This window comes from Magnolia sinica, chromosome 11 (assembly GCF_029962835.1).
Source record: "Magnolia sinica isolate HGM2019 chromosome 11, MsV1, whole genome shotgun sequence".
Classification (NCBI taxonomy): Eukaryota; Viridiplantae; Streptophyta; class Magnoliopsida; order Magnoliales; family Magnoliaceae; genus Magnolia; species Magnolia sinica.
The window spans coordinates 3,299,157-3,312,585 of NC_080583.1; the positions used below are offsets into that span (position 1 = coordinate 3,299,157).

Below are 13,429 nucleotides of genomic sequence, written 5' to 3' on the forward strand. Positions count from 1 at the left end.
ACAAATATTCCAATATATTTTTATGGTAGCACACCGTCCAAGGTGAGGCCCATTATATAAACGGTTTGGATCTTTTAAATATTACATAAGATTTAAAGGCTGAAGCGCAGCAGCATGCCATATTGGTACGTCGGAAAGCATCTAGCAAACCTCTCGGAAATGCCGTGCTGGGATGGAAGCGGATTGGCTGGTGTACCACACACCAGCTATATAGCTGCTGTAGGTACGTGTCGTGCGAAGACGACCACTGACGCTCCTCGAGCTCCCAGTTCTACGAACGGTTCAAAGGAGATCAAAATTACATGGCCCCATAGTGATGTATTTATTATATCTACACCGTTCATCTATTTTCAGAGATCATTTTAGAGCATTATCTAAAAAACGAATCATATCCAAACATCTCTGGACCACACTACAAATATCAGCAGAGATAATGATTTTCACCGTTAAACGATTCTTAGGGCTCATCATAACGTTTATTTTCCATCCAATCTGTTAATAAGGTCACAAAGACATGGATGAAGAGGAAAAACAAATTTGATGTTGATCCAAAACTTCCGTGACCCTAAAAAGGGTTTCAATGGTAAACGTTCAATCCCCACTGCTTTTTGCAGTGTGGTCCCCTTGATAGTTAGATCCGTCTTATTTTTTTGCCTAAAGCCTTAGGACGAGCTCTCCAAATGGATTGACGGTTTGGATATAATGATCAGACCCACAGAAATTTCTTACGTCAATACATCAGCTATATATCTGGTGTGAGGTACACCAGCCAATCCCGCTTCTGCTCGGATGGGAACTCGAAAAGCTGGGTGTTTTTAGTCCGACAGATGTGATGTCGAAAATCTGGAGAGATGGCTGGTATGGACCCGAGAGGATGAACGGTCAGGATCACGCTGACGTGTCGTATGTGGGCCTAGCTTAGTTCGTTTCGGATTCGGCCGCCTCCCTTCTTACCTTCTCCAAAGGTGTCGTTTTACAGTCATTACGTTCTTTTCACAGCTATTTGATTCTAGAACAATCTTAAGTGGCGGTGACTCATCCACCGCACACATTTGCGCTAATCCAGACCGTCCAGATTATGAAATCTACCGTGAATGCGTCATTGCCCGAAGATCACAGCAACTGAACTATCCTAGCCATACAATTGGTGGTTCAAATTAATCGAGATTTTTTTGGTTAAGATCTTCCGATCAGTGGGGGTTCGTTAGAAATGTCCGGTAAAAAATGGGACCAATGATCTGGACGGTCTGGTTTTGATAAATGTATGCCATGTATACAGTGATGCAGACAGAATAGTCTTGGCTTGGATCGTTTGTTGGGAATGTTTAAGCTGTGCACAGCATGTGTTTGATGAAATGTTTCTGTTAACAGCCTTCAATTTACAATTCCCTGTGCCTGCGTTTCTTTTTCTTCTTCTTCTTCTTTTCCTGCGCCATTCGTCTTTGATGAGATTCGTGGCATCATTTCTCAGCCAAGGGCTAGTTTGGGCGTACCAAAAAATGTAGACGGTGGCATCCATCCAATGCCCAGAATGAGAGTTAGATGCCAAGATGTCCAATCCATTATCATTCCATTCTCATTTTGGTTGAAAATTTGCAGACGAGCATTTATCATGTTCCACTGTCCACATTTCATGGGTGCATCAAACGGCTTCATTTCACAAGATGTATGTAGGCCTATTTGTTGAACCTAGTGCTTATGTTCAAAATCATGGCTAGATTTGCGAGTAATGAGAAAAAATCTTTATGAAACTATTGTTGCATCATTGCTACATTGTTAACTGAGGAGTGATTAGTTTAGATCCAAGCGCTTGCACTTAGTACAACAATTGGTATAAGAGCTCCAATTTTTGCTTGATCGATTCAATTGTGCTGTGTCGATGTGAATCATGGCCATGAATGGGATGATTCTACCACAACTCTCGAGGTTTTGTGGGAACAACTATGACCACTAGAGCATCCAAACGAAGGTTCTCTTTAAATCCCTAGAGTTATGGGATCTTGTGGAGAATGGCTATACCAATGTAGCTGAGACACAGGCATTCGAAGCCCTTCCAAACACGGGAAGAGAAACTTGTTGTATTAGGTGCAACCGTGCAAGTGCTTGGATCTAAACTAATCACCATCCCAATCAACAAAGTAGCAATGATAAAAATAGAGACAATGGAGAAGAAAATAACAAATGTAACATCTCCTATTCACTTTCAAAACCAAGATGCATATATCACGTTTAACACCAACTAATGCTCATATTATTAACGTAATCATCAACAAAGACTCCTCACAATTGCATCCATACTAAAACCGGAAAATAGGAAGACTCCTGTCACTAGTCGATATGTGTGTCACTTATGGACTTTGGGAAGTCCTATTTACTTAGGGGTCATTTGGATGCATGTAAGTTTCTAAGTTGCAAGTGACTTTCAATTGTAAGTCACTTACAGGGAAGTTACTTCTCACCCCGCCCCCATGAAGTTTCATGGCAGTTTTGACTTACCTGTAAGTCACTTCCTTCTTACAGAACTTACAGGCATCCAAATTAACCTTGGGACCTCCACACTATGCATATTCATTTCCGCTCTCTCTTTGGATGCCCACACAGGGCCCGTGTATTTTTTTTTTTGGACATATGGGTACATGGACGAGGAATTATATGATACACTGCCCACATCTTTGCATAGTGCATGTGGCTTTTTTAATTTTTGCAAGTGGAGCCCATGCACTCAGACCATAGGCCTGTTGCATCCCACCATGGATGGAACACGCCCCAAACATCTCCCAGGTTGGAAGATTCTAGCCACCATTCTTGCAAAATTTGACAGTTAAGTGTAGACCATCGTCTATTTGCTGGCGCAAATCGCAAGATTACTATTCTTACAACTCTACTATTGTGTAGATTTCTAGGGTGTGGTCTATTGACATTGAATGCAACAGCAAAAGAAAAGGTGGGCACAATAAACCTGTGGTTTATATTATTAAACCATGAGTCCCACCTGTTAGAATTAACCTGCAGGTCACTTACCATGTTATTCCTCAATAGACAATTGCTTTATCTATCCACCTGCTTGGGAATTCATCTGTTTGATTTATGTGCATGCTTAAATCACTTATTGAGGCCTTCCAAAAAAAAAAAAAGTTACTCACCTATTGAGAATTTTTGTAAATTCTCTCAGTCATATCAAATAATCAGTGTAGATGCTATACACCGGATTCCTCTTTCCTCTTTAAAAGTGATGCAATTGCTACAACAGACACATTAGATTATGTCGCCTTCCAAAAGGGGAGAAAAAAAGCCAAAGAATTATGTCGATGATAAAATTGGAGAAACCAAATCTTATCCAGTCTGGAAATTGTTATGATAATTGATAGACATTTTTATTTTACTGATTCTCAGGCGTATGTCTTGATGAGATATGATGATTCTAGCTGCTCCTCCCCTTTCTGTATTGCCTCCAACACGTGGATTGAAAAGAGTGTATCAATCGAATTACCGTGGGGCCATATGCAAGATTGATCAAATTTCTGATTTTGATGCTCAAGAAGCTACCACGAAAAATCATCGTAGGAGGAGGTTAGACACTATTTACTTCCATTCTTTGTAACAAGGACACTCCTAAAAATTGCCTTATCAGACACAAACAAACACCTGCACAAGAAAATGTGAGAACAGATATGTGGACAACCTCAATCTGTCCATCTTTTTTTTTTCTTTCTTTCTTTCTGTATGTCCTAGTCTATATCTTTTTATCTTGATGGTGAGTTGTTTCTGCCAATTATGTATGAGGATAGGTAGGTGTAATTAGTATTACACAATGGAAAATACATTGAAGTGAGATATTGTTATGTCATCTCTCGATTGCATGTGGTTGTTGGAAGATGGAATTCAATTGTCAGCAGTTCTTCCTTTGCCCAATCCCATTTGGGGCAATCACAGTAATACATGTAATGTCATTGGGTTAGTGGTAGACTCACAAGAGTTTCAACACTAAGGTCATGGGTTCGAGTACCCATTGTGGTGTGTGGGTGTGAGGGTGCGTGCGTAAAAAAAGAAGTAATGTCATTGACTTATTGTTTGGTTGTTATTCCTGTTCACTTAATTCCTGTCTTGTGGCATATGTGAATGCTAACAGGAATTATGAATCAAAATCATGTGAGAAATTAATGTTTCCGTTGGTATTATGGATCTCCATTCTCATGTTCTATCTTGAGTATAATTGTTTCTATGTTATAATCTCATTGATCACTTTTAGCACTAGTCTACAGACTAGTACATGTTTAGGCTCCTGTTTAAGGGTCTGTTTGGGTGTGCTACCAAACTTGCGTTGGTAGGCTTTTAGGATGTCATGTCTGCATGGCGTTTGTAGTCCATGTGGAGGAAAGGAAACCGTATTACATGGGCTTTCTGTTTTCCCACTTTTCTGGTGCAAACCAATATTTACTTGATTTTGGGAGCCTCCCAAAATAAAACCAATATTGATTTGCAGGGCACGCATCTCGTCAGCACAGAAAGCAGAAATCACCGAACAGGCCCTCAAGTAGCTTTTCTGATGGATTGAGAAGAAAGCTTATTCTCTTTCAAACCCAAGGCCTCAATGTTGAAGAGGAGCTCCTTCCATTGAGCCATGGACTGAAATCCATTTCAAAAGAATATATTCTTCGGATGGTTTGTAGATATTGCTTTGTATTATTTACCTTTGGGAATATGGATCCTGAGTATCATGTCCTACTTTGTAGAAATTTATTATAGAACATAACGGAGAAGGAATGCAACTTGTCTGGTTCCTTTATCTGTTATGCATTTGTATTTTTTTTTTAAAATGCATCTGTCAATCATGTTGGGAATTGCTTTTGGCATATGCCGAAATAAGCCAAAAAGCCTACAACACGAGTTCTTTCCACTTCAACTCATCACTTTCATGCCCCCCTACTACTTCTGCACAGGTTTTCTTTCATATGAGAACATTAACCACCAGCTTTTTAAATGAATAGGTGTGAATGCTATGATCTCTGCAAAGAACTTGTTCCTTACAAGGATGCATGGTCATGGCAAAAATCTATAGTGAGGAGCAGGCATGCTTTAATGGAAAGAGATGAAGATCATTCGGACACATTAATTATTCTACAGCATCTGCCTGTCTATACATTGGGTACTGGCAGTTTGGAGGAATACTTGAATTTCGAGATAGAGAATGCTCCTTTTGATGTTTATCGAACTGAACGTGGCGGGGAAGTTACATATCATGGTCCCGGACAGGTATTTGATTTACATCAACATGCTTATATGTGATTTTTCATAGAGTTTGGCCTTTGGACATCTCATGTGTGCTGTAAGATCATTTGCTCTTCTTTATGTTGGCATACTCATTATGAGTTTTAGCCCTTCGTATGGCTTTGGAGTTCAAGCCTGCTTGGAGCATGTCAAGAGATCACGGGGTCCTGACAGGTTCAGGACATGGTCCCTCTTGCCTAGGGGTGGCAGCATGCTGAGTTTAAACCAGGTCTGACCAAGCCTGGACCCGCTCAACTTGGAAGGCACTAGCTGCAAGCCCGGCCTAGACCTACCCTGAGAACAGGCCCAAAACCGACCCTATTCCAGTTTGGAAAGCCCAATATTGGACTTGGTCAGCCCAAATAACTTGCACTAAAGTCCAAGAACTCAACAATGGCCCCACATAAGAAGTGGGAAAGCCTCCACCTAACCCACACCGCATACACACGCATGATGCTTGTCCTGTCCTCTTCATCTGCTTTTCCTACCCAACCCAATTAGCTCACACTAAACAATCAATGATCTACCCACATCAAAAGAGGGTCAAAGCATCCTTCATCTTGCCCACACACGCATGCACATGCACTGGGTGTGCATGGACGGGGTTCCAACTTAACAGAGTATTTATATAGGAAAAATGCCATAAACAGCCCTTAAAACCCTGGGCCTCTGTCTAGAGGTTGGGGGCTGTCTTTTCATGTTTTTCTTGGTTGTATATGAACCCAACAGGCTTAGGGAGCTGAACCCGAGCCTGTCCCAGTAGTTATTTGGGCCTAAGGAACTAGAGGCCCGAACCCAAAACCACTGGCCTTCAAACCTGGCAAAAGTTGGGTTGGGCCTGGTGGGCTACCTGCAATGTTGTCAAATCGTATATGCCATCATATGCGACTAACATATGCTGTTGGCATATGCAATCGCATATTACTGTCTTTTTTTTTTGAAAAAAATGGGAAATTTGGGAAAATTCAAAGAAAAAAAAAATCTAAAAAATTAGAAAAAACTACCTAACTACTACAAGTTATTGGAATGGGTTCTTTTACCTATTTCATTGTAGTTTGAGTGTTTGAGACTATTAGACCATCTATAAATTAACTTATATACTTAATTATTTATATTGTATGTACATAACACTTAAAAAAACAATATGTGATCCCATATGGAGTATGCCATCACATACTCACATGTGCGTCCACATACTTATTGCACAAAAAAGTATGCCATCGCATGCTATCCTGGATCGCATATGCCATGATGGCATATGCAATCCTTCTAAAGAAAAAAAAAAATGGCATATGCGATCACACATGACAACAATGGCTGCTTGGTACATTGGCACTTTCGCCTCTATCACACTAGCATCGTATTGTCGTCTTGCAAGAGAAATTCCTTAGAACTGTAAGGATAAAATGTCCCTCCCAGCCAAATATTTTATTTATTTATTGAATGGTAATGAAAATAAAGATTTGAATATTTTATCACCATGATATATTCTTCTGACAGTTTGCAAGCACCCCTCAACTTTTATAGTGAATGCATCTATACAGTTTTCAGATTAGCAAAATACCATCAGAGCTAACTCCTTGTCTCATTTTTCATGGCTATAGCTATTGAAGAAAACATTAAAAGGTTCTTTAGCCATGTCGATATCTAGATGTCGGCACATCTATGTCAAATGTCAATGCTTTCTCCGAAAATCCATCTCACAGAAAACTAGACCATGTCATACTACCAGTAGAAGGATTTTCCATATGATTGTAAGCGGTGCATTATCAAAGTAGGAATTCCTAGGCTGGTTGAAGACTGATCTTTTAGGGAGTTGGGATAACTAGTAGCCATTAGTGGCAAAATTATTATTATTATTTTGGGTTCTAACCTATGAACTCGTATATTTAGCAGGCCTTTTATGTGACAAGAAGGTCACATGCATCAGGCACTGGATTCTCGTGATGTTCTGGTTCTAGCCCGTGCATGTTTTCTTCTTCTTCTTCTTCTTCTTCTTTTCCTGAGAACTTGTCAATTCTTAGAAAACCAGAGAGAGAGAGAGGGAGTATTTTGTGCTTGTCTGGTCTCGTCAAAGCATCAGGCTCCTGTACTCTTATCTCTACAATGATTGGTGACCTTTCCGCTCATCATTTGCTATTTACATCTGATACATGCACGTTTGCATTCAAATAACTCTGGTGATTAAAATGCTGTAGGATAGCTTCAAGAGTAACTCTATTGCTAGTTTGCTGGTTTCAAATATGGGGGAACCCTTCAAAATTGAATCACCAACAATGAGATTGATGGCGAATCTCTACTTGAACTTTTTCCCCCCTAAGAAAGAAGCATTTTGAATCAACAACAAGCTGGATGAATTTGCAAAATGACAAGAAGAACCCTAGGATTTTCAAAGAGACAATCTATCTACCTTTTGGGCCCACACATCCAATTATGATATCATTCTTCCGCTAAGGTGACCACCTGGATGTGGAATCACTCTGGCTACTTTTTCCTGCATGTGGGTGTGAGATTAGCAGTCTGGAAATGATTATGTATAAGAAGGTTATATTTTCTCACAGTAATCTTGGGTACCGATTCTTTCATCTATTTGCTTATTGTTACTGACCATTCAACATCGCATATTGGTCTTTAGATTGTTGTATACCCCATTATCAATCTGCGGCACCACAAAATGGATCTCCATTGGTACCTTAGGTCACTTGAGGAGTTGGTCATCCGGGTACTCTCATCCACATTTTCAATCCAGGCATCACGGCTTGAGGGACTTACTGGAGTTTGGGTTGGTATGCCCCTTCTCCCTTGCATTGCATGCATACATGTTACTATGAATTCAAATACCAAACCAACCTTCCGCCATCACACGTCATGTTATTATTTGCGAAATGAATGAAGAACAATTGAGATCACCATTTATGCCACCTATCTCAATCTCTTACCTATCATCGTCAAAGGCTGTTTGGACCATAGCTCTAAAACTCACTGAATTAACTTGGAACTCATCTGAGTCAACTCAACTTGGCAAGATTTTGAGCTGAATCATTAGTAAACTCAGCTTGATGGTGACTCGACTTGGTAAGACTCATCGAGTCAACTCGCTGACTTGATTGACTCGACTTGCACTAAATTCAAGCCAAGTCACTCCCCTCGTCAAACCAGTTTTGTAATTAAATTAAAGTGGGCAAGGTAGGAATCAATCTCACAGCCTCTATTCTCAAACACCAAGGTATGTAGTAGTTCACTGTTTGTTTTCTTATTTTATAATTATAATAGTAGACCTAACTATTTTAAATATTCTCTACTATTTCTAATTTATAATTATTAAATATTGAGTAAGTCGGGTCGAGTCTTTGAGTCGACTTGATGCAGATGAATATCGAGTTGAGTTGAGTTGTCCGTTTCGTTTCAGCGGAAGACAAACAAATTGGAAGTCTCTAACCTTTTACCATTACCCTGCCGCACACCGATGACGTCCAACCTTTTAACATCGCCCGCAGCACAATATGATGGTTTCTATAACCCAAATGCCAAGTACTTTCGATGTCAAATCCTTTCGATGAAAAACCCAAATAAGTTAGGATTCTCTCTGTATCTAAACAGGCCTTTAGTGACCAAACATGCTGTAGGTTGATGCACTATCCTCATCTGTCTCTTTTCTTCTATTTCTAATTTGGGTCTCTATCTTCAGGCAATCAGAAGGTAGCGGCCATTGGAATTCGTGTTTCTCGGTGGATAACATATCACGGCCTAGCACTGAATGTCAACACTGATCTCTCTCCTTTCCAACACATTGTCCCCTGTGGCATTCGGGACCGTGGGGTTGGAAGCATTAGTGGAGTTTTGAGCAGTTCCTCTGGCGGGAAAATAACAAAAAACACCGTGCATAAAGATGCTTATCAGCTAATGGATATTACCCATAAATCATTGCTCCGAGAATTCTCTGAAATTTTCCAGCTCACTCTGCAACACAAGTCCATTTCTGACTTGGACTTGTACAATTAGTTTGGTGTATCAACCATGTTTCATTACCACAGATTTTGGAAACTCTGACAGGCATTTTGGAGATTTTAGAGTTCCGGCATTTCAGGATCTCTACCATGCAAGGGTGAGGCAAATTCAGCAAACAGATCGGCTGGCCATGGAATGGGGGTGCAGTTCGTCATTTGCAGGGCCTGCATTACGTCCACGTCGATCTTTCGGGTTTTCAGTAACTTTTTTTTTTTTTCCTTCCGTTAAACTTGATAAATCTTCAATTGTGAAGATAACAGAATCCAAACCTTCTTGTAGTTGTTGATTTGAAGTTTAAAAATGCATACATGCAGTATCTGTTTGTGGCATTCTTGCTATTACAAATATGGGGGAGCTGCATCATATGTTTATTGTTTGAAGAATGTATGCAGGCAACTGCTGGTGGGGCGGTGAACCCTGTCCGTCCATCTTGTCCCATCGAAGGTTTTACCCAGTTTTGGAGTATGTCTCAGTCCAGGTACCATACTGAATTGTATTCCCCACAAGTCACCTGGATGAAACCAAAAAATATTTAAAAACATGACTGTTTCAACACTCTCCATATCAGTCCTGACTAGGTCAGTATCGGTCTTTATCATTTCAGATCTGGTCCGACTTGTCCGAATTCAAGAGTCGGGACTGAGTCCCCTGATTTTAACATATAGGTGGTTGACTCGGACTGGTACCAAGTTGTATCGAACAGTATTTAAAACCATGTTATGTGGGGAAGCGGATTGTGGGGTGACTCCAACACCACCTATGACTGGACTTTGTGGGGCCCAACATGATGTATATGTTTTATCCATCTGTTTTGCCTGCTCATTTTAGGTCTTGAGCCCAAAATTGAAGCACATCTAAAGCTCAAGTGGACCACACCACAGAAACAGTGTGAATTGAATGCCTACTGTTGAAAACTTCCTAGGGGGCTCAAGCTGATATGTGTTTTCCCTTCATCCAGGTCTGTTGACCTTATTAACAGGTTGGATGGTAAATAAACATCATGATGGGCCCTAGGAAGGTGTCAACGGTGGATGTCATTGTCCCCTCTGTTTCCTGTTGTGTGGTTCACTTGAGCTTTGGACATGCTTCAATTTTTGACTCCTACCTAAAATGAGCTGAAAAAACAGATGGACAGCATGGATAAAACACATACATAACGATGGGCCCCACTAAGTCCGGTAACCAGGGATATCCGATGGTATTGTGTCACCACGCGATCCACTCCCATGGTGAAGGACCATTATCAAATTTTGTTTTTAGTATTTGTTTGAAGTGCCATATATCAATGGTTGTGGTTAACTGGTTATCCAATCAATGCATCTTCGAAGGTAGGACCAACTAGATTGAGAAGTGATGGCTACGATTGACTGATCAAGGAATCCTAACCATTCATTTGATGGCTAACAAATGGACAGTTAAAAAGAAAAATAATGAGATGTACAAATTCATAGGGAAGAATCAGATGGTTTCCATCATTCATCTTGGTGTAATTTTTGGGTTATGCCCCACCCACAATTGGATCAGCAATTTAGACGGTCTGGATTGTGGTACAGCACTGCCGTGTGTATGTTTGAAGAGTGACAACCTTTTTTTAAAATGGTTGTGAACTCTCATGGAAGTTTTTGCTTCAAATGGATAAGATATTTTCCTACTCAATGGAGCCAATCTGCTGATGTGAGGTGTATACGTTCAAAGCCTCTCTCTCTCTCTCTCTCTCTCTCTCTCTCTCCAGACAAGTAAGAGGAAAATCCAGTCTCAAATATAATGATTCAAGGGGCTCCAACGGCTAGTTTTTCAAATTTGAATTCACCCGCCAAACCCTTTCATCTCTCTTCCCTCCGGAAGAAAATGGAGTTGAGTCCTTCTCGTCCTTTCCCTCCCAAACTGGTATCAGTGGCTGGTGTTTTCAATGGTTCTGAGAAGGTTTTTGAATCCAACAAGAGAATTCCAATGACTGTTTGTAGAGTTGTGCAGCGGGATGTGGCTGCTACGCCCATCAGGAATCCTTCCGGCTTGGATTTGAATGGTTTATGCAGAAAAGGAAAGGTAAAAGAAGCCCTTGAAATCATGGATGAAATGGAGCGACGGGGACTTCCCATCGATGAAAGCAGCCTCGTTTCGCTGCTGCAAGCTTGTAAAAATTCGAAGTTGTTGGAAGCTGGAAAACGGGTCCATAATCACATCAGGAGATCCCCATCCAGACCCAGTATCTCTATCTACAACAAATTGGTTGAGATGTACTGGAAATTGGGCAGCACCGATGATGCTCGCATGGTATTTGAAGAAATGCATGAACGGAATTTGGAATCATGGAATGCGATGCTGATGGGTCTTGCGGAAAGTGGGCAGGGCGATGAAGCAATGCGAATCTTTAGCCAGATGAAAGGAGATGGGTTGAAGCCAGATGGGTTTACTTTCACCGGGGTTCTGATGGCCTGCAAAACATTAGATGCTGTGGAGAAAGGGCTGGCATTCTTCGAATCAATGAGCAAGGATTATGGAATTGCTCCAAAAATGGAGCATTACGCAGCCGTCGTTGACCTCCTTGCGAAGTCAGGGAAGCTCAACAAGGCGAAGGAGTTTGTAGCCAAGATGCCGATTGAACCAAGCTGGATGATACGCGAGACATTGCAGAAATACTCCAAAACCCTAGAGGAAAATCGATTGGCCGAATTGGGTCCACTTAAATCTCGATTGGATCTAAAGTCAAGCCTCAACAGGGTAAAGAGCAATTCAAATCAGAAACCAACAAGCATGAATCCCAAGACTAACGGTGCCTACGATGATTCGAACCCTATGAGCATGAATCCCAAGAAAAGCGAGGCCTACGAGAAGCTGAGGTCATTGAATAAGGAGATGAAGGAAGCAGGCTATGTCCCGGACACACGGTATGTGCTCCACGATATCGATCAAGAAGCAAAAGAGAAGGCCCTGCTCTACCACAGCGAGCGGCTGGCAATCGCTTACGGCCTGATCAGCACTCCGCCAGGCACAACCCTGAGGATCATGAAGAACCTCCGGATCTGCGGGGATTGCCACAACTTCATCAAGATCCTGTCGAAGATCGTTGAGCGGGAGATCATTGTGAGGGACAACAAGAGGTTCCATCACTTCAAAGATGGCAAGTGCTCTTGTGGGGATTACTGGTAAGGAAGTAGTTGGGGATTTTGAGCTTGAATCAATCTCCTTTTTATGGAGCATCTTCCATGTTTACAAGTGTTTGTTTTCATGTCCTTGTGAATAGGCCTTTATACTAGCAAAACACCAATAACTAAGCTTGTCATTGTTGTGAACCCCTGTTACCGTTGTTTGTGTAGATGCAACGGAAAATTATCTAAGCCGTTCGACGTGGGACCCAACATGTAGATGACCGGGCCCAAAAATCAACCTCATTCTCTTATGACAAATAAAGAGAAGTTATATAGTGATTGTTAGTGCAGCGATTCAAGCCACAATTCAGGGTAGATTTGCAAACGCATAAACATGAACGCAACCCAAGTCATTCACGAGGTGGTAGCCCTATGAAGCCTGAAATTCAAGATGGTCCACCATCAGGTGGGCCGCAGGCATATGATAGAAGTGGACTATCACAGCTGAGCATCCATGATCCCAAAGCTCCCACCATCATTTGTTTGAATTGGGATCCTGTGATTGCCACAATCATGGATTTCCGGTTTTCCTGCATTGTGATTGGTCTATCTTATCATCGACAATATGTTATCATTGACATTGTCAGCAGTCTATGATAATGTAGCCCAATCACATTGTAATAAGCAGAAAATTTCTATTTGTGTCAGGTAGAGGATCTGGACTTTGTTCATCCTGCAGTGGGCCATGCATGTCGGTATGCAATGCCACATCCTCCAATGAGTGCCGTGCAGCTAGGCCCACCCATCATATCACCAATGTTCCGCTATTTGTGAATACACTACTGTTCAACAAGGCAATGCGGAGTGCCTACTGACACTGCTAGTAGTGAAGTTACTCTTGACAGTGCTCCATCGGCCCCACAATGATGTATATATTTTATCCATGCCATCCATCCATTTTGCCAGCTCATTTTAGGACATGAACCCAAAAATGAGGCAGATTGAAATCTCAAGTGGATCACACTACAAGAAATAGTGGTGATTGATCAGCCAGTACTAAAAAC

General features: G+C 41.3%; 2 protein-coding genes across 9 annotated transcripts; both read left to right on the forward strand.

The window, feature by feature from the left end:
• Positions 1 to 766: 766 nt before the first annotated feature.
• Positions 767 to 9,605, forward strand: LOC131218580 (octanoyltransferase LIP2p, chloroplastic-like). 8 transcript variants are annotated; one of them, XR_009157778.1, is made up of 5 exons: positions 767 to 965; positions 3,394 to 3,570; positions 4,989 to 5,253; positions 7,467 to 7,812; positions 7,904 to 8,037. XR_009157778.1 is itself a non-coding variant. In XM_058213191.1 (5 exons), exons 2-5 carry the CDS (start codon positions 3,413 to 3,415, stop codon positions 9,268 to 9,270), a joined length of 888 nt encoding a protein of 295 aa, XP_058069174.1. In that variant the 5' UTR covers positions 769 to 965; positions 3,394 to 3,412; the 3' UTR covers positions 9,271 to 9,605. The 8 variants fall into 8 exon arrangements, 7 of the variants coding, with proteins under 7 accessions (XP_058069174.1, XP_058069177.1, XP_058069181.1 ...); XM_058213191.1 differs by lacking the exon at positions 7,467 to 7,812 and adding an exon at positions 8,957 to 9,605 and having other exon boundaries at positions 769 to 965; positions 7,904 to 8,054; XM_058213194.1 differs by lacking the exons at positions 767 to 965; positions 7,467 to 7,812 and adding exons at positions 1,037 to 1,262; positions 8,957 to 9,605 and having other exon boundaries at positions 7,904 to 8,054.
• A 1,148-nt stretch (positions 9,606 to 10,753) lies between these two features.
• LOC131218579 (pentatricopeptide repeat-containing protein At2g15690, mitochondrial-like) lies at positions 10,754 to 12,710 on the forward strand. Its single transcript, XM_058213190.1, has one exon. The coding sequence runs from the start codon at positions 11,041 to 11,043 to the stop codon at positions 12,424 to 12,426; it is 1,386 nt and encodes a 461-aa protein (XP_058069173.1). The 5' UTR covers positions 10,754 to 11,040; the 3' UTR covers positions 12,427 to 12,710.
• Positions 12,711 to 13,429: the final 719 nt, after the last annotated feature.

What these genes read in the sequence shown, in the direction of transcription:
- LOC131218579 (XM_058213190.1), top strand. Translation starts at nt 11,041, where the DNA reads ATGATTCAAGGGGCTCCAACGGCTAGTTTTTCAAATTTGAATTCACCC.
- LOC131218580 (XM_058213191.1), top strand. Translation starts at nt 3,413, where the DNA reads ATGATGATTCTAGCTGCTCCTCCCCTTTCTGTATTGCCTCCAACACGT. An exon ending in AAAAATCATCGTAGGAGGAG is followed by an intron (nt 3,571 to 4,988) that starts GTTAGACACTAT and finishes TTAAATGAATAG; the next exon opens with GTGTGAATGCTATGATCTCT. An exon ending in ACTTACTGGAGTTTGGGTTG is followed by an intron (nt 8,055 to 8,956) that starts GTATGCCCCTTC and finishes CTCTATCTTCAG; the next exon opens with GCAATCAGAAGGTAGCGGCC.